The following is a 27,926-nucleotide window of genomic DNA, read 5'->3' on the forward strand; positions in this document are numbered from 1 at the left end:
TTTAGCTCCTTTGCTTTATATGCGCCAATGGGGAATGGACATAGTAATGCACAATGGTATTGCAAAACTTAATCCAGTAACGCTTTCAAAGTACTTCGAGATTCTTGGATTGGAAGAGATGAAGAAATTGTAACTATTGTTGCTGCTGTTACTGAATTCTGTTTCTCAGCTCTGGAAATAGGATTCAAAATTCATTGGCAGGGATATGGGATGAGAAAAGTTACAATCCTTCTGTATTTTGAGAGATTTGCATGTGGAAATATCTGTGTGTGTTGAGGCAGTAGGAAGTTTCTCTCTTGGGAAGAATTATTGTTTTAGTAAATAAACAGCAAGCAAAACTGAGTTTTTATATAAAGACAATTACACGTAATGGAAAAAAAATAAGCCCCTCTACATGTATATTTTTGCTTAGTCAAGCCAAAATATTTATTGAAGAAATAATTTTGATGGGAAATATTTTGATAAACCTTAAAACACAAACAGATTTGGACTAAGAATTCTAAGGGGTCAAGGAACACATTCAAAAAATAGATAGTCAAAGTAACATAAACCGCCCACTTTCCCCAATGGTAACAGGTCTCCATGAACAAACACAAAATTAGGAAGAAAACCCATAAAAACCCAGTGTTCTCCAAAAACCTTTAACTTTAATTAACTGAACAAACTAGTTTCAGAACTGATAATACATTCTATTCGTAGGTAGTCATTGTGTGTTGAGTTTTGATGCCTGATTAAAGACATTTTTACTTGAGAACTGTAACAGCTGGAAACCAGGTTTTGTATTATACTGTGAGCAACATGCTGACAAATTTCTTACCTACAAAAGCTCAGCAACAGAGCTATAATATTACCTATGTGTGTTTAGGCTGAGTTATGCTGTTCTATTACTGATGTGTATTATGCTAATCCAATAAAACATAAAGACCATTGTGTTTTTTGTGACTTCTACCACACTGGTACCAGTAGGGATTTGCATTGGTAATATAACAGCAGCAGAACAATCTAGAGAATTGTTGATGCATCCTATTTCGAGGTTATGGATCCTAGACTGCCAGTAAGTAAAATTCCCCTCTAACTTCAGTGACTTCTGAAATCTTCAGAACATCCTAGAAAAGATTCAGCATTATGAAAGACTGATGTATCAATATGCTATTCAGCACTTAACTAAAAAAATACAAAAAAAATATGGTGACAATTTCAAATAAGTTAACTTACTGCAGTATTTTGAGCAGCTTAGATTACTGGATAGTACTTTAAATAGTTTCATTTCCTTTGAATTTAGTATTTTAAATAAGTAATCACATGATTTAATTTCTCCATGTTCCTACCTTTTATTTAATTTTTTATTCCTATGGATTGTGGGCTACCATCATAATGTACCTACAGATAGATCATTTAGCTTGCAAGGGATTTAAAAAGAACTCCTTAGAGAAAAAACAAACCTTGAAAAACAATTCCTATCAGTAACACCTTATAGTATTAGAAATATAAGAAGTGGACATTCTTCTCACTATTTAAAACATGAGTTTCTCTTTTGAGGTTCATTTATTTTTATGATCAGATTGGTCCATTTCAGTTTTTGCATCTCCCCATAGTTGTGTATTGGGCTTTAAATCCTCATAACAAATGTAATACAAATAAAGATGAATGACATTTTCAGTACTTTTAATAAAACCTCTTTCCACTGCCAAAATTAATATTGAAGTCAGAGCTAAAAGCACTGTGTGGTTTACTAATATGCACTAGTCAGCAGATATGCATCTAGATACAGCATCACCCTTTGGCATTTGTTATTGATGGTACTGCTATTTATTATTTATTAATCTCTGTTACTTTGAGTGTCTCAACGTGACTGAAACTCAATGATTTTTTTATGGTATTTTTGTCCTTGTATGAATAAGCGGGTGACATCGTATGGATTTCAAACACTCACCGCTTCCCAGAGCTAGTGATTGCATTTGGCACTGAGGTGACTCCCCTTTTTATGCTTTCAGATTTTGATTTTCTGCCAGCCTTGTGGTAGGCTGCATGTTAGTAACACGTGTCTCATAAGAAAGCTGTCAAATGTGTTTCAAGGGCAGAGTTCTGCTCTATCTGTATGGACTGCATTAATTTATTTTCAATAACACGTTTGCTCAGCCTGTGCTACAGCTAAAATCAGATCTGTGCACTTACTTCTGCCAGCATACGTATGGCGGTCAGAGAAGTGAAGGGACATCTTAGGAATAGAAAGATTTAATCCGGGGAGTGGTGTAAAAGAGCTGTCTGCTCTCTGGCTGTCCTCTTCCTAGTATAACTTCTCAGAATAGTCTGCATTCTGGATCACACGACAAGCAATTAGCTGTTCAGGCCCCTCTCTCCATGTTCATATTGCAGCTGTACACATGTCTTTTCTAGCTACGCTGGTGAAAGGTACTGAAGCAGGTGCTGCTACTGTTCTTTGCCTCGGTATAGCACGTTCTGTTCTGGAGATAGGTTGGTGATGGAATAAACTATGCTTGGTAGAGCTTAGTCATACATGCTCTGCAAATACAGCATGCTGGTTTTGTTACACCAAGGGAGCATTCTTGTAGGGAATATATACACCATACACTGAAGCACTACTAGCACATCCCAGAGATAGCTCACTAGGCAAATTTCAGAACTGAAAGCTTCATAAGCTACATCAGTATATTGCCACACCTCAGTTTAGCCCTGGTGTACAGTGCCTCACTACCATGGCTATATTGCTTCTGTGATTGTAATGAGGATCTTTGCACATATATGTACATACCAAAGTAGTGCCAGTTTCTACAGACCTAGCTCAGAGGTCTTTAATGCTCTGTCACACTTTAAATTGTCACTTTCCTAACATACTTAACATGCACTTCCAGAGCTTAGTTATAATGTAGTTTGTGTCTTTTTCTACCTATTTCAGTTTGAGGCTCAAACTGGACAACTGGACTGACCGACCCCCAGTCTGGAGCTTAGCAAGCTGTTTTTGAAGGACACTGAAGCCTAGATAAAATTATAGGAAGTGAAATTAGCCTATTAAAATTACTGATAGCTTAGGCATTGACTTGATCCAGGCTTGGTTTTCCATAGTTTTTCTTACTCTGCAATTGTGGCAGACTTACACGATGGCTAAATTCCCCACTGTCATCAATAAGAGTTTTCCCTAATTCACCGTGGAATTGGGATTGAATGTCCATAGGAGCCACCTTTATCACTCACTTTGATCATATTTGCTTTAGGGAGTAGGTGCAGCTTAGTGTGCAGTTACAAAATGCTACTCAACAGTTCAGGATATTTAGGGGTTTAAGTCTTCTCATTAAGAGCCACTGTCTTTTGTGCTGCGTGTCTTGAGCACTTTAGCTGAAGGTATTGTGTATAAACGCAAACCACTCCGCAGTCATACGAGCTTTCAGTCAGCACAGGCAAAGCTTAAATATGTTCCCGGCTATTCTGCATATAAGGAGGTGGAGGAAGGAAATCTGGAGAGGAAGCTGAACTTCCTGTGCCACAGATTTTATACTGGAGTCTTCCCTGAATTCAAGACAATGTAGCAACAGCTTAAGATATGAATCACTAGAACTGCAGACATGCAGGATTTGAAGAAAGACCCTTCTGCATCCACATCTGGGATTCATGTGTTTCTTGTAAATTCATAAAGAACAATCTGACTAATTTTTGGATCTAGCAGTTGCCTGTTCCATCCCCCACCCCATCTCCAGACTGATAAGAAACTCCTTCATTTTTTAGTTTCATTTCTCTGAATGTTGTTTCAGACTTGTGAAGTAGCCAATTCGGGCATCTGGATTAATCATGGGTACATGGGTAAAAGACTGCACAAACTGAGATACAAAGAAACAGGCACCAAATGGCCATCTTAAAGGACTAGGTCTCAGCAGACAAACAGGGGAGGTGAGAAGTAAGAAAGGCTGTATGTAACAGAACTACCAACTGATTAGACACATGTACACACTTGCAATTTTATGGTTTATAATTATAACAGATGAAGAAGTCACCAAACTAATCCCACAGATGCTCAAATTATCCTGATTTTTTTTTCTTTTGTTTCATTGTGTTAACATGTGTTACCTAGCATCTTGCACATTGATTAAAGGATTCAAGCTTAGAGATTTTGGGGTATAAGTTTTGTACCTACAATAGTGGGATATGTTAGGAAATAAAGATGTAGGAATTGACCAGAAACTTTGATTTTTCTTTATTATTATAGCTTAGCAGTAAGCAGTGGGTTTACAGTATCACTAGCTACAACTCACATAAGAGAACAAGGGCAAATATTTTTTCTCAATAACCAATGATTTTCATTGAAACCTGTGGAAGCAAGGGCATGCTCTGATGAAATATGGTTTTCTTGTTGGCAAGAATGAGATAAACTACAGAAAGGAAACATCTCTTCCTTTTCTGGCCTGGAAGAGCATTATTCCTTATGTTCTTTTTTTAATCCAGGCAATTTCCTGTACTTCTAAAGCATGATCTCCTGCAGGAGGGGTATTTATAAAGCATCTTCCACCCAAAAGCACCATGCAAAGCAGGAGGAAGATTGCATTTCTTTTTTCCCCACTTTCAAGCAGCTTGTCCTTTTCTGATTAAACAGTTCATGTAGATGCATCTCTTCTCTCTCCTCTGCTCTTTGTCTGATTTCATCTTGCCAATTTTCTTACCGTTGGGACACAAATCAGCAGCATACTGAGCTGACCGCTGTAATCACAAGCTTGCGTTGAACTTTCACTGTATGAGATGATGCAATGTCAGTCTAAGCAGTGCAACAAAAAACATTGCATAGGTAGCATCAGCAAAGCTTACAGCACAGTACGAGGCGGTAACAGAGTGATTAGGTATCCAGCTCACATGATGTTTCCCATGGTCTGCTCTATGCAATTGTTTATTCTAGGCCCACATTCAGTAGAAATATACTAAATATCACACTTAAATTCAGGTGAGATTCCTGAACAATTTAGACAAGTTGGACAAAAGATGAGATTAAGTATTTTGATGATTAAGGGATTGAAGCATCTGGCATATGAGGAGAGGACAAGCAAGCTGGGGTTCTCTGGCCTCAAGAAGAGATGGTTCAGGAGGGAATCTTATTAATCTGTTTAAATACCTGATGGGAAGGTGTAAAGAAAACAAAGACAGACTTTTTTCAATGGGCACCAACTGACAGGGTGAGAAGCAGTGGGAACAACCCAAAATACAGGAAATTCCACTCAAACATTCAAAAAAACCCTGCTTTTACTCTAAGGGTGGTCAGACACTAGAACAGGTTGCCCAGAGAGGTTGTAGCATCACCATCCTTGGAGAATTCAAAGCCAGAGTGGACAGGGCCCTGAGCAAGCTGCTCTAGTTGACCCTCCTGTGAGCAGGAGGGTTGGACTAGATGAGTCCAGAAGTCCCTTCCAACCTCTGTGATTCTATAATTGCTTATCAATGGAAAATAGAGACAAAGGCATTGAAAGTGGTACATGTATAATTGCCCAGGATGTATCTGTGATAAAGCTGGAGTCTGTCACACTCCAGGATGTTTCTTGATTGAAAGACAGCCCTTGCCATTATCACAGATGTTTTCTTGATTATTACAGTGAAAATAACAGTACATACGCTTTGTTACTTCCCATATGGCCAAAGTCAGTTGGAGTTCAGTATTTTACAGCAGGTATGGGAGATCTTTTATCCAGATGAAAAAGTCTACTCTATATGTGCAATTTTAAAGTAAGGAATAAAAACGTATAACGTTTTTTCCTCAAAATAATCTTCTCACAAAATTTAATTGACTTTCTACGTGTTGCCTTCCAGCACCGTGGCTGAAAAAGACGTTCAATAGGCCACTTAGGCTCACTAATGCCACCTTGTGGAAGAAGGCAGTTTAGCCGGAATCACAGAAGCGAGGGACAAGTTCTCCAAATACACAGGGTGTATTTATTTTTATGACCTTCTGGTTAGCTAGCTAATCACAATTATATTGCCTTTTAAAAGAGCCGAAGTGACCTTATGTGCAGTGCAGAACAACTTCCTTCTACCTTCTTCACAGAACAATGGTGTGTCTCCGACAACTGCCTTTTGACAAGAGATGCAGCCATTTGGCAAGTGCTGTTCAGGGGTAAAAAGGACAGCATTTCTTATCCCATGGCACTTCTCGTCTAGTCTGATCTGATAAGTGTGGAGAGGGTGGAAAGCAGACTACAGAGACTTCTAAACTAGACCAAAAGATGACAGATTACAGAACAAAAGGTGAGTTTCAGCAAGAGAGAGATCAAAGTTATAAAAATTAAGTGCTTGTACAAACTGACAAAGAATTAGCATTCTTTTTCATGTTTACATCTGAAGTGGTATCTCTTGGGACATTTGATCCCCAGCAGGTCAGCAAGATAAGCTGCTGTCACAAGACTCCTACCATCATTCATCAGGCATCTCACACTGATCCTGGGCCTATCTTTTAAATTTCTCTCCTCTCTGCTTCTTCCTCTAGTTAGGAATGTTGTAATGATGACTGGATTAGGCACCTGAAGTCCAGAGGCTATTTCTAAGTCTCACAGCATTTGTTTTCCCCAAGTTTCTTCTCTAGATTCCCTCCCTTAAGAGGGGGAGGGAGCAGGGAGGCTTTTTTCCTTAGCTACGTGTCCCACACAAAGTTCATCATGCTCTGACTGTGTATCTGTATTTCATTATGACAGCGCAGCCCACACTCAATGTATTCATCCTCAAAATTCTTTGCAAGATAAGATAGTGCTACAGTCCCTGTTTTACAGGCCAGGAACAGTGGCCAACAGAGACTAAGTGACTTTCCCAGTGTCATATGGGAAGTCTGTGGCAGAACAAGTAGCTGAGCTGGGTTTCCCAGGTCAATTCTTCAACCTCGGTACTGTACTTCCTTACTTGTGGGATGGAAGTAGCTTATGCCATAAACTGTTAGCATGGAAAGAGAAAAAACAAGGCACACATATGAGCTCCACATTAGGCTCTTCTTTTTTGTTTCCTTTTTGAGCTACTTGGGAAAGCAGGGTAAAAAAAAGAGTAAAAATTAAGCACTTTCATGCAGATTCAGGAATTTCTAGATTTGAAATAGAAATTTATTTCCTCCTTTCTCCAAGTGTGCAAAGTGAGTTTGGTTATTCTAAAAACATGTGAAGTATCTTTGAAGGCATACCTTCTTTTCTACAGCCCAATTTTTTCCCCAGTAAGCTAAAAAGAGCTCTGGCATTTTATATTCTAAATTTTGACTGACCAGAACAAAATCTTTTCCCAGTGATGTGGGTTTGCACCTAAGCTTTTTTGTGCATTGTATTTAAGCTTAGGATGTAATTTTTCGTAAAACATTTATTGTCTTCATTTTTATAGAGCACAATTCCCCTATGATACTTTGTTTTCATAGTCTGCTCTGAATATGATTCAAAAGCTTCTTTCACAGTTTGAATTTTAGTTGTGGGTAAAGGAAAGAACCTCTGATACTTGCAGCAAAATTAGTAAATGTCTCCCTAAACAAAAATAGTTCCAAGAGGTAAAGATGATTAGAATCAGAGCCAGGAGACAGCTAAGAGCAAGAATCTGAAAAGTGATATTGTGAGAGCTATTTTATTCCATAAGTGAGCAGGTTTTGCATGTGTCTAAGTGTCCCACTTATCAGTACTGGCAATAGCAGTGATTCTTTTCCCTCAAAAACCGCATCTGATAAAGTTGAAATGCAGTTAGAAAACAAACAAACCAAACCTTCTTCTAAGCTATTTGGGGGCAGCAAGGCAGGCAAAGGCAACTGCAAGGCAGAAAAAGAAATGTTTTTTTCTCTGACTCTTACTGTATCCAGACCCTATTGATGCTTCAGCCTGGATGCTGCAGGTTTACCACTTAGTATTCTCCAAAGATTATAATGCATCGATTATAAAAGCTATTATAGATGTACCACTTTACTTATATTGTTAACGAGCTTGGCTGTAAAGGGATTTGCAACCTGAATTTCATGACAGAGACAAGGTATAATTTGCTCTGAGCTATAAAGCCTATGAATTATTGAGGCAATTTACTTCCAAGTCTGCATTTTCTTTCTGAGCACAAGTGCTCATGATGAGAGCGTGTGTGTGTGAGAAGAGAGAGACAGGACTGCAGGCTGCTGACTGTGATGTAAGCACCAACTTCTCTAGCAGTACATCTCCCCATCATAGGCTCTTCTGCACAGTCAGCCAATAACAACAGAAAATAACTGGCAAAACAATCATTTTGGACAAATGAGAGAAGAAAAATTGCATGAACAGTGCCAAATGAGCACCAAATTAAAATCACAATTAAAAATGCACTTTGGGTAATTACAGAGAGGGCTTTTCCCTTAGAGATGTCACAAAGCTTGTGTGGATATAATCAGACTTGAATGGATCTAGTGATGGTGAAAAATGGTCGACTGAGAAATCAGAATTCTTAGATCCTCCATCCAGCTGAGCACATAACCCGCTGTGGGACCAAGCCTCCTGCTTGATGTTCTTTTTAAACCTGGTTTCTTATGGAAATGAGGCTTTGTAATCAGTCAGATCTGTGTCCCATCTCCCCTCCTTCCACTCTCCACACCCAGCTAATAATTTCTGAATCCACTGACAAATTTCAAGCAAGATGATAGAGAACTTGAGATTCTGAAGACATAAAGCTTCTAAATGTTTCATGAAAACAGAAGCTGGGTAGAGAAGAGGGGTCTTTCAATATCTGTATTGCAAGAGAGACTCCAGCATGAGCTCACCCTTATTAGGCACTGGAAAATGCACACAAGAAAGATCTGATGCATGTCCTAACTACAAGGAAAGCTTCTACTGAAGGTTATGTATTCTTAAATGTTAGGGAATGTTGTCAAAAGATTTAGAAATCTAGAAAACCAGGCTCTGTTACTTCCACTGCTCAAGGAATCCAAAGGGTTGCAGGGGGGAATGAGGGAGGCGTTATTTGTGGGTTTCAAGGTCCTTTTCCTCTCCTCAACTGTTGATGTTCTTTGAATATGGAGAATATCCCTCTATGACCAGATTCCCACTATGGTAGGCACTGTGGGAGAATTTCCTGCACCAGTGAACACATGTCTTAAACACCAGCCAGAAAGGCTGGGAAAAGAAACAGAGACATAAGAGGGGAAGTGACTCGGCAGAGGTCACCTAACAGACTTCTAAACAGAACACATCTCAATAGTACATGCACAGGCAGCTGCAAGCAGATTTCCTTAGCCGGGGAGTAGAAGCCTTCAGCATTATAACAGGGAATTGCTTCAGTAGCAATGTTGACAGGAGTTCACACTTCCCAGTGACTTCCTACAACTGGTCAGAGCAATCTGATAAAACCAATAGTAAAATGTGAGCACTTGCATCACTGTGCTGTCAATGTAGCACTAGGTAAGACAGACACTGCATTTAAAAATAACCAAGTTAACTATGGTCATCAACAACCTGTCTAGATTATGGCTTCCCATACTGCCAGGACCATTGGAGCTGGTTTAATGTAAGCAATCCTGAGAAGAGTTTGTACATTTCTGCAGCATAGACCAGACTAATCTTTAGTATGTTGGTGCAATAGGCCTTTTCTTACCCCTGCAAGTGATAAAATGATTTTTTTACGCCAGCTGAGTACCAGGGGACAATCAGTATCACCAATGGATTATTTCTTATTACTCAAAAAGTTAAAGGAAAGGAAACATCCATCACATGTTTTCTCTTAATCTTCTTTTCTGAGATTCCTAGCAAGTGTATCTATAATACTTATCTTTTAAAATATATGGTTTAGAAAGATGCATCTTTTGGACACGTTAGACACAGAGTTTGGCTGTGTGCTCCTGTCTCAAGCAGACAGTCAGAAGCAAGTCTTCCAAAAATAGGGCTCTTAGTCTCAAGCTCTTGAAGCCATAAAAGGTGTTCAAGAAACCCTGTCCCTAGATGACTAACCGCCTAGCCCTCTTCTGCAGTATGAAAGGCAGAGTTCATTTTCCATTTGGGGCCAGCACTTAACAGTAGATTAGGGATGTTCTATCTGAGCAGTCTTGAAAGATGCTAAGAACACAGCAAGTATATTGCCTTTCTTTGCTGTACCACACTGTAACACCTGCAGCTTCTTTATGTGCCTGTAATATTACATCTTTTACACAAATGGCATAAGACTTGTATGAAAAATGTGTTGTGATACACACCTGTCAAAGACAAATTATTTCAGAGTAACCCTGAGCAAATCTAACAATGGTTGAAGTCCTGTTTGGTTAATTGTGTAATTTAAAATTATTTAGACATGGATTTAAAATTATTTAGACATGCTTGAATGACTACCTTATTAGAAAGTAATTGAATTTTTTTTTTTAATCTATCCATTTAAATTTGCTTCTCTATTCTGGAAAACTTTTTTTAAAAAAAAAAAACCTATTTAATTATTAAAACATTTTTGAGGGGGTAAAACATATAGATTAATTCTTTATGACTGGAAACATGCTGATTCTGGATCTTCTCAAGAGGCTAGTCTATACTACCACCAGGGATAGAACGTTTCTCCTGAAAGGTTTCTGGTTTAGATATTCACACTTTAGATGTGCACTATAGCACTAATAAATAATATCAATTATAGTGTCTTGTTTTGAAACTTCAGAGTACTTTAAAAACTGGCTATAAGAAATACATCCACAGAGATCACTTCATTTCTCACTGATATACCCCCACCTCTGGGTGCTATTTGATGGCTCTTAAAGAGCCTATGGCAACACTATGCAAGATTTCTGACCAGGAACTGAGACATGGCATACCTGTTTGGAAATAGAAGAGGAAAGGTACATGTGGCTAAGAGGAATAAAAGTGAATGTAAAGTGGACTCTTTTTCTGCAGCAGAATCTCATTTTTTTTCATCTGATTTAATATTGCAGAATTCAAATCTAAAAGCAAACTAACCTTTTACATTCCAAATACTTTCATTGACAAACACCAGAGACCCAGTCATCATGCCCAGTAAGAAGTAAAGTTTAAGAATAGTCCTCTCCCTCCTTTCCCCCTTACACGCTCAGCAGAATAAACACAAAGGAACACCGTGTCTATCTAGGTTGGGGGCTTTTGAAAGTATCCCACTTGCTGTTTGAGCCTTATTAAAAGCATCAACAACAAAACAAAGTTTTCTAGGATTATAAAGTCACATCCCGCACTGAGAGGTAAACAGGTTTTTGGAACACAAAGAAAAAGTCAAAAGGGAAATTTTTATGGAAAACAGCAGTAAAGACAGAACACTAATCTCCATTCCACATTTTTGGGTTTGGTTAGCAAGTGTTAAAACATCAGTTAAAACAAAGAAGTTGAATTTAACTTACCATGCAATAGGCTTAAGGAGCTCGTAATGTCCTCTTCCTAGTCATATTGCAAAAATATATGCTGAGTGGAAGCTGGCTACTAAGTCTATTTTTAGAGGCATAAACAACAAGAAAGTCTTTTTCTGATTTGCCCAATTAAGCAGAAAAGAACCAGGTGATCAATGGACACTCTTTTCCATTCTACTTCCTTCTCATTTAGCGTTATGTAAGGCATATGGGAGCACCATTTTCAAGCTATTGCTTGTGTAGACCAGGATTCAGTAGATTGCCCTTTTAGTTCTTTTTCTGACATTAGTTTGGGGTCATTTTCTCTTGCTGTGTTCCCACATGCAACAGTGATTCTAATTGATGAACTGGACTCTACACAAATACAAACTGTTCTCAAGATGGGAAGAGAGCTCTTTGCTGCAGGAATTTAAACAGAATTTGTAAATCCCCTATTCATGATCTGTCTGTCTGGAGGGCTGTAACTTCTGTAATGCTGTTGAGCTAAAGAAACCTGTTAAGTGGAGATGTAAATAATGAACAGTTGTGGGGGTAATCTGCCTCCTCAAAGACAAAGGGCCAGGGCCAGCTTTGATTATCAGCTTTCTGTGAGGAGTCAGATGATTTTGATAAAAACCCGAGATCACTATTGAAAACATTGTGAGGAGCAGACTAAGCTGCTTTTAATGTGCAAAGAAAATTCTGTGTTCCTGCAGGCTGATTAGGTCAATAGTTTATGTTAACAAATAGTTTATGTTTGAATTAATGAACCATGTTATAAGGCAAGAGCCTGGGCAAGACACAAGACTTTTTCTTGGGTGTTAGAAAGAAAACACCGGATTATGCCCTTCTTCCTAGGAAGTCAGGGAAAAAAACTAAGTGCTTTATTCACTATGCTGTGTCAAATGACACTTGCTTCCTACGTACATACATGGAAACTCAGTTCCTGCAGTGTTACTCCCTCTTTGCCTGGTCTGTACTTTTGTAAAGAGGCAGCAAGTCCAGTTGTTTTCTTTTAGTCTGGATAATGATTTGTGGAATTATGCAATTAAGGACACAAGTGACAGATTACTGCAGGGCAATTCTAACTAGGCTAGATTTGCAACAGAGGTGCTCCAGAGCGAGACAGGCCTTTCTATTACCAGGTAGTAATGGAGTCAGATCTGGTTTGTAAGCACTCCATGGGCATTTAGGGTTTTGACTGGGGTCTTGCAGTTAGAACTATCATCCTCCATGACCAAATGGAAACAGATCTTACAGTTTGGTAGATAGTCTGTGAGGTACTGCTGACAACTCCCAAGACAGAAGCAGCATGCAAGGAAAAGCAGGAAGGGCAGGGAAGTCAAACCATTGTGATTATTTCCCCGTCCTCCTCAAGCAAGCTCAGTCCTTGCACTCCAGAGTAATCTCTGAAGAACTGAGCAAACCCGAGCCATAGAAGCAATATCAAGAGCTCGTTTCTTTACAGAGCTGTTTCCAGTTCAATACACATATAATGCAATACACTGAAAAGTGAAGGACTGCCCTCTTGTGTCAGTCACTGTTTTTTTATTTGCCTGGCTTTACAGTCCTGTTTCTGTTTGTGAGTGAGCGCTCAGCCATTTCCCTGCAACAGATATTTCTTCTTTGGAAAGGCATAGGATTTGTTTCTGAGTACTATCCTGATGAAAAGGTTCAATAAATAAAAATACATCTGCTGTATTTGTGACTTGGAGATGAGACACCCAGGATGTCTCCAGCTAGAGACATCCAAATAATTACACTGGGTTATGCCTAGTCTCCATCTTGACACAGAAAAAGAAGGCAGAGGAGAGAATAAACCAAAAGAAGTATAATTAAGAATGACAGAGAAGAGAAGCAGATTTGTTAAACCAATCTTTCCCTACAACCCTCATAGTAAGCTATATGCAAGTTAAATATAGAAGCAACACTTCTCTAGGGAGCTGGACTCACGAACAGCTCACACACCATGAATGTGTAGCAGAGATTCTAGTCTCAGTCCTGTTGGCTGGCAGAGAGATCTTAATTTTTAAATCATTAGTGCTCATTTCAAGAGTAGTTCTTGCAGTGATGGTTGTCAGACAATAGTCTTCCAGAAGCCGTGCAAGATTTTGTGCCCACCAGTTCTACTGCTTATTAATGACAGACACCTAAATATTTGCAGAAGGTAGCCCCTTTTCACAGATACCAAAGCAACTTCAGCAAAAGTGAAGATCATCAGTCATATTCTTGTTAGTAGAAGGTCAGTCAACATTAACTCTGACCTAGCACTCCACAGTTTATGTTACATTCATTAATAGAACCTAGTGCTTATGCTTTCTTTCCTGCTCTGATCTTGTAGGTAATCCCACAGCAATGAACCATCCTGTAGATTGCTCATGTTTTTAAAGGCAGCCAAATCAGCACCTTGCTAAAGTGGATTCAGAGAAAATCACTACTCAGGAGTGGACAAAATTTGTACTATTTGGAATACGGGAGGGGCAAGAAAGGGAAAGAGCTGTCATTTTAAAAAAGGCCTCTCATAGCCCATAATTTTGTCTGGTCTGAGACCACTGTAATCAACTCCAATCTCCCAGTTTTAAAATGATCCATAGCAGTTATCCTCGCTATCAGTATTTCATGAAGAATCATCCCTAACTCATCTTGAACAAGTTTAAAGATTAAAAGAGCTCCAAACCCAATTCCTTCAAGTCTCATGACCAACAACGATAAAAAAAGTATCTGTCTCATTCCTTGTCTCTAGTTGTGAAACATAACATAATGCATTTCCCTCCACACACTTTCCTGTCCTTGTTTGCCATCTTCCTTCAGTTTAAGGAACATGTGTCATTAAGCAGCAATTTGCACTCCAGCAATTTGCTGGACAGTTAACATTATCAAAAGAAGAGAAACTACAGAGGCTATTCAGTGTGACTTGCTAGGATTCCCCTTTCAACTCCAGTTTGGGAAGCTTCTGTTCTGGAACACCAACTTGCTGTTTGTACTGTTCTGACTCCGTGTGTGTTCCCAAGATGGCAAAATTCCCCTGACCTTTTTTATTGCCATATGCTGGACACAAGGAATTATTGTTTGGGGTTTTTTTAATCATAAGATGAACAAGCATTCATGTCCCACTTCTACAGGCATTTTTAAACTGCTGCCCTTTTACTTTGTTTCATATCCTTGAAGAAGCTTTACCAGGAGATTACAGCAGTCACAGAAAAAATTTCTTCTAACTGACAGATCATTACAAGGGCATGAGAGGAAACATCTTCACATCATAACCTGCCTATAAAATGAAACTCTTCATGTCTTCTTTAACTCTTACAGTCCTTCCCTTCCTTTACTCCCCATGTGAAATGAGTCAGAGCTGCGGTTGTTTTTGTGTTGCATCTTCTGAATTTTCTGAATTTGCCTGTGTTGCTGGATCTCTGTTGGTTGTATCAGGTGAATACTGGATGGGATTCAGCCCACCCGGTGTGACCTCTCCTGAGATGTCATTGAGTTTCTGGTTTATCTGTGCTACTTCAGTGTATTGTTTACCCATTTGGACAGCTTCATCGTAAGAAGGTGGCAAGTCCATCGCGTAGAGACTGTAAGCTGGAGGGGACACAGTGTTCTTATCCGTATCCACAAATATTGAATGAATAGGGGCACTTAGAGGGTACTGCAGCGAGCTATATGCTGTGAAGAAAAGGAATTAAAAAAAATGACTAAGCACTTGCATGGAACACTGATATATAAAGGGCTAATCCTGCTCTTCTCCAAGTAATTATGGACTCGTCTTTGTGGTGTCAGAACATATGCACTATATACTAAAAGCTATCAGTATAGAATTACCCGTCATGGAAACTATACATTCTCCAAAGGAAAGCAGTCAGAAGAGAAAATGTCTCTGCATATCACCATCCATAATTATTGTGAAATAACCTGACATAGTAAATGTATGTGGTAAGAGATGTAGTTTCAGTCAGGCTCATTCATGAACAGCTGTGAACAATTCCTCACCTTAAAGATAACTTTGGCTGGATTAGTTGGACAGTGAGCTGGGCAGAAAAGTTTAAAAAATGAGGGAATAGCAAGAAGAACAGATGTGGGAAATGAGACATAAGAGGTTAACCCACCATGAACTTTGTTTTAACCTTTGTAGTGTTAAATCCTACTTGTCTTCTGCACTCACTTAACTGTGTTGCCCTGGTGACCTTGCTTTATCTCTCTTGCCCACCCTATGGGGCTGAAAGTTGTTGTGGGAGTACATCAGAAAGTCTCCATTATTGCAAGAGCTAGACACAAAATTCAGTAGCAAAGCACTATTGAATAGTTGACTCCCAGAGGATACTTACAGGTCACTGTGCTGTGGGCAGTGCTGTCACTGTCTATAGGAATAACTGTCAGATCATAAGGGGGCCTGGGGAAGGTCTCAACTGGAGGCCTCTTCTTCCGGCAGCAAAATTTGATGCAGCTTGCTGTGATCCCACAGAGCAGGAGCAGGAACACAGTCAGCAAGATTAACCTTAGAGAAGGAGGGAGAATACCATAATTTCATTGCTTGTGTTTTACTTGTTCCAGAGCTGAATACAATTTCACTCTAAATGGGTGAAAGACAGGCCAGACCTCCTCGCTTTAGTTCTGAATGGTCACTGGATCCTGAATTAGAAAGTTGGATCACAAACACTTAATCACAAATTGAAGTACTACTGACCATTGGTACCATCCCTTCTGGCTCACAGATGCCATTGTGTTAATTACCTTGGGCTGTGTTTTCAACTTTTGTGCAGTGAGAGTGGCTCCTCTTTCAATAGTAAGAGTGTGTAATTGGAGGAAAATACAAGTACAAACTTTCATAAGTCTAGGACGTATATTTATAAATGAGCACAGAAATTATACTTTGCAGTATGTCTTGAAAATGCAATGCTATCTCTAGCTATTGTTTAACGAAGTTTATTGTTTAAGAATTTGTAGTGTACCTAGGTCGACATGCTAGTGTTTCAGGTTCTCTTCTCAGTTGAAACTCTACCTTCCCACCCCCCCAATTTCTCAAATGAATCCACTCTTCTCATGAGCTAGGTGAGCAGTAAGACATGTCATGAGAGGATGAGGTAATAAGAAATGCTTGAAAGTCCTGTAAAGAAGTAGGTCCAAGGACAAAGTTGAAGTATATTCATAGTAGCTTGACAGCAATTACTGTGTGACAGATCATGCTCCTGAATTTCTCATTAGGATTATATTCCAACCTAAATATGTATAGAAATGGCCTCAGTAGCATTCTGTTCTTTTTTCCAAACTGAAGGTAGTACTTGCCCATAAGAATCATGATTCCAAAATAAACATTTATTTAATGACTGTTTTGTTTAGTTTTAACAAGAGTATATTTCTGTTAGTATGAGAGTCAGATACACACAGGCTACATTCAGTATAAAGGTTGGATTTGAGGGTCTCAAATGTCCACAAATTTCATGCATTTTCTTGCAAATTATTGTTTGAGAAAAACGCTTTCAGGCAACTTAAAAGCATGTGTGGGAAGAACATGCTGCGCTGCTGGAACTCTGCAATGAAACATTCCTCCAGTGCAAGGAGTGTTACCTCATTGCTAGCCAATTGGTCTGTCATGACACTCCACCAGCTGCATGCTAGTGCGTTCTGTGAAATCATCATGCCTTCATATGCTCCTGCCCTCTGATGAAGGCAGAAATCACCTTGGTAAAGGCATCTCAGCAGTATAAATCTCAGCACTAGCACATTAACCTTCATGATTTCAATGCTAATTACAGAAGCCTTAAAATACTTTATGTAACTATTTTTAAACAGTTATATGAATCAGTTCTAAGAAAGCAAAGAGTATCAACCAAAATTAGTCCAGACTGAACGACAGCTAAAAGTAACCAACTCACTCTGCATGCTACCATCAACGTTAATATATTGACAGAATGCAAACTATAAAAATAATGTCAGGATACCTATAATGCATGTGTTAGGCAAGAGCCGAATCCACTTGTGACAAGAGCTTAGTCTTTTACTTATCACAATTTTCTTGCTTTCAGTCATTCAAACAGGTAAAGAGGTTTGTAATCAGCTTGAGTTCAGAATGAGAATGCAACACAGTAAGCCAACAATCTCTTGTCCCATCAAGGGGAGAAGAGAGCTGACGACTGTGCATTAGGCAATGCAGTGCCGAGCCCCAAGTCCACGCTGTGCAGCTGCCACTGTGTTCAGCGAAGTTGTCTATTTAGGAAGAACAAACAAGCCCTACAGTTGAACTGTGGTGTACTTGGAAAGGAAACATGACATATCCCTAGATGAATGCTGTACCCTGCCTGACACCTTATCTCCCATGTGGTCTCATCTGTAATATATTCCACTGGTAGCTTTCATAAAACCGAGGAGAAACCCTTTCCTCCATCCTGTCTGAGCGTTTCCATAACCTTCCTACAATTACTGTTCATAGTAACATTTGAATTATTCTGGGTTAGTAAGATTAATAATAAACTTACCAGACATACCACAGACTTGTCCAATTAGACATGTTCTGAGGGCATCTGTGAAGGAAGGTAGATGATTCACTGATTTAAATATCTGCACTCAGTGTATGTGTGACAGGGAATAAATTTCACACAATTTCTGAGGTGAAAAAGGTAAAGCAATCAGTAAGAGTATGGAGGAAAAACTCTTCAGATTTACTTCTAGAGGACTGTTCTTCATAGTTGTAACATTACTCCAACTGAGAACGTGCCAGTAATCCCACTGTAAAAGTTGGCTTCCGAGTCAATAAATGTTTTACAAAGTGGTACTTAACTGTTGCTTAGGAGAGAGAACTACACATGCTGGATTCTTGAAAAATGAATCAAAGAGTTATTTAAAGTTAACCAAGATGAGGTACCTAATACCATAGGCCTGTCTGAAAATGCCAGCCTAAGACAAACTGCCTATTTCCCCCAGTTATTTTTAAATTACTTTTTCATAGCTCAAATACAAGCAGAAATGTTTTTTTTTCAGATCTGCTTACAGTACAAAAAAAGCAGAACAGCTTCTATTACATATCAGGAGTGCAGCTGCCACAAGACTGTTGTGCGTAGTGAATTGCATGCAATGGATTTCATGTAATAGAACAATGCCTTTGGCCACAGAAGAGAATCTGCAAACTGACTTTTCTGAAGATGACACTTCAGAATCATTTTGAAAGAGAGGATCATTCACCTTAGTCTACAGAGCAAGACCAGCCAAGTCAAATTTGTAAGTTGGTAATGATCTTAGAGATAAAAAAAAAAAGTAGCAGTAACGGATGGCCGTCAGTAAGTCATCATTCTGATCTGATAATGTCACTCGATCGCAATGGGAGCAGGTTTGGTAACAGACACTTGAAAATTTTTGATTACTTACTGATCAGAGTCCTTGCAGTTTTTCTCAGAAGAACAGAGCAATGCCTAGGAAAGGGAAAAAGAGAATCAGATAGGCAGGCGGCCAAAAGAGAAGGACCTCGTTTATCTGATGCGTCTGCTTAGTAGAGTCCAGCGGCATGAATTTCCGTGGCTGCCACGGGTGGGGGCCACAGCCTCCGACGCTGCCGTATCAAGTTCCAGATGTCCACGCTGAAGCAGAGTGAGTGCAACAGGAGTTTCTTCAAGGACAAGCGGCCGGATCGCCCGAGCCTCTGCAAGGGGACACCCGAGCCTTCGGGGAGCCCGCGGTCTGCACCCCGTGCTCGGGGCCGCCTCCGCTGAATAAATAACCGTCAATTATCACGCGGGGTGCCGTGACCATGCCAGCGACGCCGTCGCCCGGCGGCGGCGGGAGAGGCGCGCCCCGGCGGGGGCGAGCGCCAGGCAGGGCCGCCCCGCAGCCCCGCGCCCCCGCCGCAGCCCCGGGCCCCCGCGTTCGGCTCGTCCCGCCGCTCGGGAAGCAAAGCCGCCATCGAAGCGGCGCACTGCCAGCCTCGTCGAGACACAGCGCTAACCCGCCTGCCCCGGCGGCTGCTCCGAAGGGCCGGGAGCGGCCCGCCCGGCGGGGAGGGTGCCGCGGCGAAGCGAAGCAGAGCCGCCGGGCTCCTCCGTCTTGGCCCCGCCTAGGAGCCAGCAGTGCCCCTCGCGTCAGCCGCTCTGCCAGCCTGCCGGTGCCCGCGGAGTTAGGAAGGTGATACAAAGGGAGTCGGAATGGAGAGAATCCGGCTTTCAGAGATCTCCCTGAAGCGGTTTGGGAGTGCTGCTCAGTGCTGTTCTTAAGAGTCCTTAAGGTTCTTGCTAACCTATCAAGTATGCTAGCAGTTGAACACGCACCTTGTGCCTATGCAGTATCAGAGAGGTTTTGAAGGAGAAATGGAAAAGGAATAAGAAACTAGGTATGAAAAATATTAGAAAGAAATAAAGGTTTGGAAAAGCAGATCACTTCCCTTTTTAAAAATAGTCTCATTAAAACACATGGAACATCAATGGAAAGGTATTGACTGCCCTCTGAAGATTGGTTTGCTCCAAAATAATTTAACTTTGTCCAACATTTCAAATGTAGAAATTCAATTAAAATGTCTACATGTTGTTTATGGTTATTTTGCACATCATTATCCTAAACCCCTAGTGTTGATACTCTGTTAGAAATTTCATGGAGAAATGTTTCATTGCTGTGATTATAGTGATCATTATAGCAATTGGGCTCATCTCTAAATGACAGCTTTCCTGCAATTCTCTTCAGGGTAAAGCCTAGCTATTTTAATAAGATCGTATGTATGCATAGTGTTAAAAAGCTCCCCAAATCCCTTCAGTAGCTAGAATTTGCTATGAGTTAGGGAAGAACAAAACATGCGCCAAAGGTCAACCACATCCAGCCTATGAATGAGCAAAGATTATTTCTGCTTCAAAGTAGAAGGTGACTTAAGAGCTCAGACACCTTTGAAGCACTAATATAGCAGAAGTCAGTTACATGGCAAAAAAAGACATTAGTCAATATAAGAGGTGATCAGAATCAGGGTGAACATGATACATGACGGGTAAACAACTAAAAGAAAGACTTCTAGAGCTGAAAAGCAGGTGAGCTAATTAATGGATTATAAACATTTCAACTGGAGAAGAAAGGGGAAGATCAACTAAAAGAATGGCATTTTGACACATCTCTTGGGGGTCCCTTATATCCACAGAGGTATGTATGTGGATGCATATATAAAAGCTCCTCCAGTAATGAGAATGGGACAAAATACAAGGATTCCCCCCCTCCCCCGAGATTTTAATGCAACAGGAGGAGAATATATTTGGACTTTGGTTGCCAGAGGTTTCTTCTATCAGAAGCATGGAAAAGCTCCAATACGCCGGAGACAATCATGCCATTGGGAGCAACAATAGACACAATAGCTTGGAAGTACTAGGTTCGATAGACCATTCTCCAGGTGACATTCACTACTTTTGCTCCATAAGGCTCAAAACCAGTGTTTCAAGTTTCAGTAATGACATGTGGCACACTGACTACAGCATTTTCCTACAGGACTGCTCAAGGTCATGGGACCATTGCTCATTTAGGAAAAGCTGCATTTGTAAGCGTGAAGCAATCTCTGAAGTCACTGGATAAGCAGAACACACATTAATAAGATGTGTATGACACTAGTACTTATTCTCTGACTTCCTTTTTGTTTTAGAAATGAGCTAGATACAGCTTTTAAGCATTATAAAGATCATACACAGAGGTGAATTGCTTTCTTATTAAACTAGAACTGCATCAGAACCAAGAAGTATATGTTTGCATTTAGATCCAAATCTGAAAGCACAAGTTTGTGTTCAGTGACCCAAGAGTGATCACAGTTGCAAAACTCAGTCTGAAAGCATAATGTTCAGAAAGACACTTATAGGAGCAGAAACCTTAAGCTTCTGGGAAACTTAAATATGAGGTTACATTTTTTGTATTATCCTCACAATAAGGGCTCCATCCCTACTGGAGTCCTAACAGATGGAAACAAACATCAGGTTACATGTTTAGAATCTCCTGAAAATTTTAATACCAAATGTGCTATGATTGTTGATAATATGCTTTGGAAGCACAGTATTGAATAGGATTTTTTGCTTCTTCAAGAGATTAACTTGCATGAAGGCTAGAGCTGCTGTGTTGAGCCGCTTCTGGTAGCTGGGAATTTGGCATTGTCATGCAAGTAGAATGCAATAGTGCTCTCAGCTACGCCCTCAAGGAATTACCTACAAACCCGCTATTTCTAGTTCAGCTTGGTGTGTCTAAATTAGCAGGAGAATTGTTTCCAGTAGTCCGTCAAATCATTCAGTTTCCTGTTTCCTGTACTGAAGAAAGATCAAGAAGCTATTTTTGTATACATTATACATGACTTGTTTAGGTAGGAGCATTCACATAGAATTCCTAAATTTTCAGTAGCCTGACAGTTGCAAATTTGCATTGTGAAGATTCTGAAGAGGCTCAGCACCAATTAAAGTATAGCAAAAGTAACTATGTTAATCTGAATGAAATTATTTTAGTTATTTCTGTTTCAGAAGACAGATCTATTATTGAATCCTTGGCTTGCTTGCTCAATATCCACACAAAAGCAAGATGTTTTAGGCAAGTGAAGAGTCCCAGTGATGAAACAGCATACAGCTATCACAGGGTTTAGGCACTGACTTTTCCACTTCAGTCAGCTTAGTCAAAGAAACAAGCTCTGTCAGATGTCTAGTAAGGAAAACTCCACGCTTCTATAGATTGGTAAACTTCATTTAAATGCTAAATCAAGCCCAAGAACTGCAGCAAATATATCAGAGGACTAGTTGTTTCTCTCTGGAAGGAATCCCACTGTTTTCTATCCTTTGGTGAAATGTGGCAATTCTCAATTCAATGATAGCAGAACATCCAAGTGCTACATTTTGCAGAAAAAGTAACTGTGCTTTTACTTTTTAAGTTTTAGTTGTATTCCAGATGAAGCAGCATAGCCTGCATGCCTGCGTGAAGTTTTACAATGGATCTGCTTTCCCACATCAGACAATTTGGTTTCTTCCTTTCATATGAGCTTGTCTCTCACTGCTCAAGTATTACTTCATGCAAGAGCTGGGCACATCGAACTATGTGTGCCAAAAGAACAAAACCAATCCAATCAGAAGGGAAAACCCAATCCTGCAAGGATCAGCCATTATGCCCCCGAGAAGTCAAATATGATTACTTTCAAGGCCCGAGATAAGACAACAGGCATTTTTCTCAGAATAAAAGAGAATAAAAACCATTCAGATTTCCATAAGTGCTTTACAGAATGTCAGCTGGTGTATTGCAAGCATGGTTTTCTTTATTGTCAGTACTCCAGAAATAGCAACCTATTCTTATTATCATGGTTCAACACTCCCCCTGGAGAGAATGAAGACACATTTAGCTTTAAGCATGGAAACTTTGACCAGCGAAACCCAGAACCTTATGCTCACTTCAAGTCTGTGAAATTATCCATGTGAGTTTTCAAGATCAAGTCCAAAGAGTGCAGTTAAAAATCGGTTACACCCTTTGCTTACCTTTTAAGATACTCAGTACGACTTAAGCAGGTCAATGACAGCTGCTCTTTATAACCAGCACTGCTGTAATGCTGTGTGCTTGACTTTCCAACTTCTGCAACCGAATGGGCGCATCCTGAGTTCTCTGAAGTTGTTACGAGTCTTTCAGATTCGGTCTCCAAGCAAATACTATTGGTTGGACCAGCTAGTCCTTGCATATACACCTTCTTTCTGCTTACTAAGCTGCCTTCTTATTCTTGCAAGCAACGTCCACATTTTTTCAACATCATCACAGTGTTTACATGCATTCTTAAATTTTTTTTTACTTTTTTTTAATCCTTTGGATGCTTTTTCACAGTACCTGATCTCTATAAAGCAGAAGATTCCTAAGACGGGGGTGTTGTTTCCTGGTAGATAATTTTACACTTATTTTCAGCACTTTATATGGTTATGAGAGTCTGGAGACTAATTTATTCTCCACCATTGCTTTTTAGTTTTCAGGAGTGAAATCCAACGGATCCTCACATAATGGATGCCCCCAAATTAACTGCCCAAAATAAACCTTCCACTCCAACATGCTGTGGCTTTCCTTGCTTTCTGAAAGCTTCCCTATCATTAGGTAACTGCCAACTGTACAGTACTATTCGCAAGTTTCATTTTATGTTGTTAAAGAAGTTTCTTCACCTTAGATTTCCCACAGCAGAGTCTTAGGCTTGAAGTCTCATGAGATAATTTGAGTGGTACAGCGGTCGTAACAGCTCAAGCTGGGTGCGCCTGCAAGGGAACCTGAACAAAGAAATCCCTGGGCAATCATACCCTTACAATCCGAGTTCCCTCAACACGACAGTTCAGACCAATAGTAACATGAGGGTCTGGGGTCTTCCCGTTCCTCTTTGGTGCTTCCCTTGCTTCTAGGCGGGCTGTTTTCTTTCTTATCTCTAAGGTTGCAGCTTCTGCTCACGGGTGTAGCTTCGTTACCTTCTGTCTTGAACCGGCCCTGGGGCCTCCTCTTACTTAACCAGGTGAAAGTTCAACATATCTAGGTGAAAGTTTGCAGCTTGTGGCTTAAGGTTTCAGCAAATTTAGCCCCTTATGCTGAGCTAGGTATGCCAATCAGCACATGCCACTTATGCTAAGCTTGACAACTAATATTTCCCAACAATGTAGCAGTATTTAATCTCCCTTTTAGGGCTGCAAGGACTGTAAGAGAATCAGCACAGCAACTTCATTGTCCTCAACTTCAACCCAACTGCCCCAGCTGTGCCAGCAGAAATCCTCAGCGCATCACTCCTGAAGGCAGAGCTGTCTCTGGCTAGCACTGCCTTCCCCTCCCAGCTTCTGCCTTCTCCCACGATGACTGTTTATTGCTTCAGCATCCTAGTGCTTTAGACTGAAGAGTTAAGTAACTTTACAGCCACTTGATCCATTATTAACTGAGAACAGATCTGAGTGGATCAAACATACTGTCTTTGGAAAAAACAAGGAATCCTTCTTCATCAGTTATACAAGCTTCCTCTATAAAAGGGGGATAACTAGTTAAAATATTTGTGACAACTGCTTTACTGCTTTTTCCTGCAGTCCAACTAGCTTGACACATTTTTACCTTAGGGATATTTACAAATAGTCTGTTTCTATTTTTTTACTGCATAATCTAAAGAAGCAATTTTAACAGCTATGCAGGGCCAAACAGAAATAGGCCTTTGGAGAGGTGGTGAGGGAATTTTGCCATAGGCTCACGGTGATTCAAGAAAGAGCGTGACATAAGATTTAAAAGATTATCTATGTTTCTAGATTTCTGCTAACCTCCTGGTTCCTTCATTCTCTGTAGTGCAGTACCTCTGTACTTTCCCCTGAACTAGCTACTGCTTCCTGTCAGAAGTTATACCTGCAGGGTACTCCCACGTCCCCAGTAACAGGCAGATATCTGCTCTTAGAATTCAGAGGAAAACAAATACAGAAATACAAAGTTCCTGGACAGACATGATCTAGGGCAAGTGCATAACCATATCCAGCAATTCAGTGAACAGCATGGTTACTATTTCGTCCTTGACCATGTGTCATCAGGAAGATTTCGTAGTGTATTGTAAAAATGACTGCCCAAATGATTTGAAGGAAACTCGAGTAAGAAGCTTTATTCTGGTCTTAAGAGGAAAAACCCTCAAGGATTTTCCAAATCCATTAAAATGCATCTGAAATTGGAAAATGATATGTTGTTTGAAACTCACTCATGTAGATGTAAAAAAGACATTCCTCCTAAGGGAATGCCCACCTTTGGAAGACACTGTGATTAACAGCAGATATATCTACTTGGCCACTCAATTCTTTCTTCTACCACAAGATTACTGTCAGAGTCAGCTTGAAAATGAAATTAGTCAAACCAGAGTTTACACAGAATTTTGTGTGAAAAAAAAGCAGAAATATTAGATGTCACCTTCCTTCCTGCTTCTCTGCTCCCCTCACACATTTGCAACAATTTCAAAGTCTTTCCATGTTTCAACCAAGATCTGCTGATTTTCCAGTAATATAAGCCTCCATCTTCCTTTCCATTTAGCTTGGGTCCCTCACTGAGAGGGAGCATATGCAGACACAACTTTTGCCATGAAGAGAATTTGGTAAGATTCCTTAATGTCACTTTTCAAGGTCAGGAGGGCTGTCTCAAGGAGAGGGTCATCAGCCTACAAAACAATCCACACAGAAAACCAACCTTTTTTTTTTTTGTACATAGAACAGGTTAGTTGATCAAGTTCTAAACTATGTATTTTATATCGCAGTTGTAAGATATACTATAGCTATAGATTACCTCTCTTCCCACTGTGTTGGCTCTTTTATGTTTTCACACAATGCTTGTACTGCAGTAAGTGAAGTAGCAATGACTAAGCGTTCTATCTCCAGAGTGCTACAGAAACCATCACCACATTACAACCATGACAACTGGACACAGCAGCAACAGAGCACGCTGCAGCAAGGGTTGGGAAAGAAGTGGATCCTCTTAGCTATCAGTTAGTGTACCTTGTGTAACAACCAGTGGTTACCAAGAGGCACGATGTCAGCCTGATACATCATGCCAGGAACTCTACTGCCTTATTTCTGCACGTGACAGCAGCAATCTTTTAATTTTGGAACAAGCTACTCATTCTGCCATCCCACACACAGCTCACAACAAAAAGCAGGGGAGTAAACTCTTTCAGTCTCCATGAATGCCCAGGAAGATGAATCAGGAAGGGCAATCATGGGCCTGTAGAGATGTTTGGCCCTCATACGTAGACTCTGCAATACAAAAATGCAGAAGTAGCCAGGGAAACAGTTTGTAATGCAGTTCATAAAGTGGAAAATCAAAAAGGCCCCACTGACTTCCAAGAATATATCAAAGAAAAGGCAGCCCACAGCCAAAGGAAGTGTGAACATTGCAGCAGAACGATCCATGTAAACTTAGTTCTGTGTCAGCAGGACCACGGGTTTCCTTGCACAGGGAGCATTAAAAAGCTGACTTCAGTCTGATCAAAGCTGTGTCTTTTATTTAACAGCAGCAGCATTTTGACCTTTTAGTGCTATATAATGCAGTGACCTGTAAGAAGTTATTCTAAGTTTTGTAAGATGGAAGTGACTAATGCTTGTTCTTTTCATCACACAGATGAATGGCAGTCCGTGGTGAGGTAGCAAACCTCCAAATTGTTCATATTGTTCCTGGCCTTTATTCTCATATTAGTGTTTATAGCAGCCTATGCTCCCTTTGGAAACTACATGTGTTCCATCATCCTCATGTGTCAGAGCAGCCTGTACTGCTGACATCTTCACGATCACTTTTGTGTTGCTTGTACAAGTCGGTGAAAACAGCAGCCATACATTTCCAGATTAAACAGCAACATGCTGTAGCGACTGTAACTTACACGAAAGTCAGCAGGTGGCACCCAAGAAACACTGATGCATTTCACTTGACCAGGCTTAATGGTTCCCTTCACAAAGTCAATAGCGAATCCCTTCTGCTGCAGGAGTGACAGGCCATCAAAACTGAACTCCATATTCTGTGAGAGACACACAACACACCCTCATTACAGCCAGTTCTGCTCCTTCAAACACAATGGCTGTGCTGCATTGCCCAGATGCTCTGTGTGGGCCAACTGCTTGCCAAATTGCTTCTGCCCTTTGAAACTGCAAGTATCCGTGTTGTTCATTGTGTCAAGGTGTCACAAAATACTATACTAAAATAAAAGGATCAGATCTGTAATTCAGTTCTGTGCTCAAACTTCTGTATTTCAGAACTAGGGAAGCACTGACATGATAATGCTAATTCCTCATATTAGCCCCTGAAAAAGAATCTTTTCTTTTCAAACGCTGATGCTTTTATAATGCAAAGCTTATCAGAAACCCTGAAAGCTGTATTTTTTAATTTATAGACTGAATTTTTGACAGAAAGAGCTAGTAGCCATTTGTACACTGTCAGTATTCCTTACAGCATCTGACATAAAACTGCACTTTTTATTTTCTTCACCTTAGATGCAAACTGAGCTGTCTGTATAGCTCCAATTTTCAGTTCTGTCATTGCTGGCACTGGAGAACTCTCTCCCTCGATGTACTCCAGAATGAGGAGAATGGACTTCACTGGTTCTTGTACCTCTAAACAAATAAGAATCAAGTAAACTTTGAGACAGTCAAAGCTGAGCGATTATCAGTTTGGAACAAACATAAATTACACTAGGATGGTTCAAACCAAAGTGATGTTGTGGCAAATTCATGAGCTGGCATAGATAACAAGATCCTTCTTACAGAGTTAGTGAAGAATTAAGCAAAGAGGTTTTGCATAATTTCCAAATGCAAACTGTAATTGTTAATTGTTTATCAAGTTTCATGCTTGTTTTCTAGCCCCATGGCACATACATTGTATGTACTATATCCCTACTTGTGTACGGTATGTGCTTGGATTTATTTATAGCTCAGGAGCTAGGAGTTGCTTATATACCATCTTTGAACACAGATCCTGTCCAAAGAAATTAAGGAAGGATAAAATCAAACCCCTGAAAGTGTGTCTGTTTCATAACGGTGCAATTGGGAGAGTCCAGGGTATGTTATTAAATATAAAATAATTTTATAAACATTTAATACAAATCAGAGAAGCGGCAGAAAGCAAATGCATCTAAACACTTTGCAGTAGTATTAAGTTATAATAGTTTTTTTGCAAGGTAAGTTACAAAAATGGAAGAACATCATTAAGATACAAC

General features: G+C 40.0%; 3 protein-coding genes across 6 annotated transcripts in view; 1 reads left to right on the top strand and 2 right to left on the bottom strand.

Annotated features, from left to right (window-relative positions):
* GABRD (gamma-aminobutyric acid type A receptor subunit delta) overlaps window positions 1-27,926 on the top strand; it is a 107,429-nt gene that overhangs the window by 11,198 nt on the left and 68,305 nt on the right. The window lies entirely within an intron of this gene.
* On the bottom strand, window positions 398-19,676 carry TMEM52 (transmembrane protein 52). The gene is made up of 4 exons (XM_054850053.1): window positions 18,644-19,676; window positions 17,758-17,802; window positions 15,610-15,779; window positions 398-14,950 (listed from the first exon to the last, which is right to left on the bottom strand). Exons 2-4 carry the CDS (start codon window positions 17,787-17,789, stop codon window positions 14,631-14,633), a joined length of 522 nt encoding a protein of 173 aa, XP_054706028.1. The 5' UTR covers window positions 17,790-17,802; window positions 18,644-19,676; the 3' UTR covers window positions 398-14,630.
* The window catches only part of CFAP74 (cilia and flagella associated protein 74), a 46,181-nt gene continuing 42,847 nt past the window's right edge, over window positions 24,593-27,926 (bottom strand). The window contains exons 37-39 of the mRNA XM_054801027.1: window positions 27,200-27,324; window positions 26,598-26,732; window positions 24,593-25,385 (exon numbers count right to left, since the gene is read on the bottom strand). Of these exons, the coding sequence (XP_054657002.1) occupies window positions 25,272-25,385; window positions 26,598-26,732; window positions 27,200-27,324 (374 nt within the window). The 3' untranslated portion in view covers window positions 24,593-25,271. The remainder of the gene's footprint in view (window positions 25,386-26,597; window positions 26,733-27,199; window positions 27,325-27,926) is intronic.

Source organism: Grus americana, chromosome 21, assembly GCF_028858705.1.
Source record: "Grus americana isolate bGruAme1 chromosome 21, bGruAme1.mat, whole genome shotgun sequence".
Lineage (NCBI taxonomy): Eukaryota > Metazoa > Chordata > Aves > Gruiformes > Gruidae > Grus > Grus americana.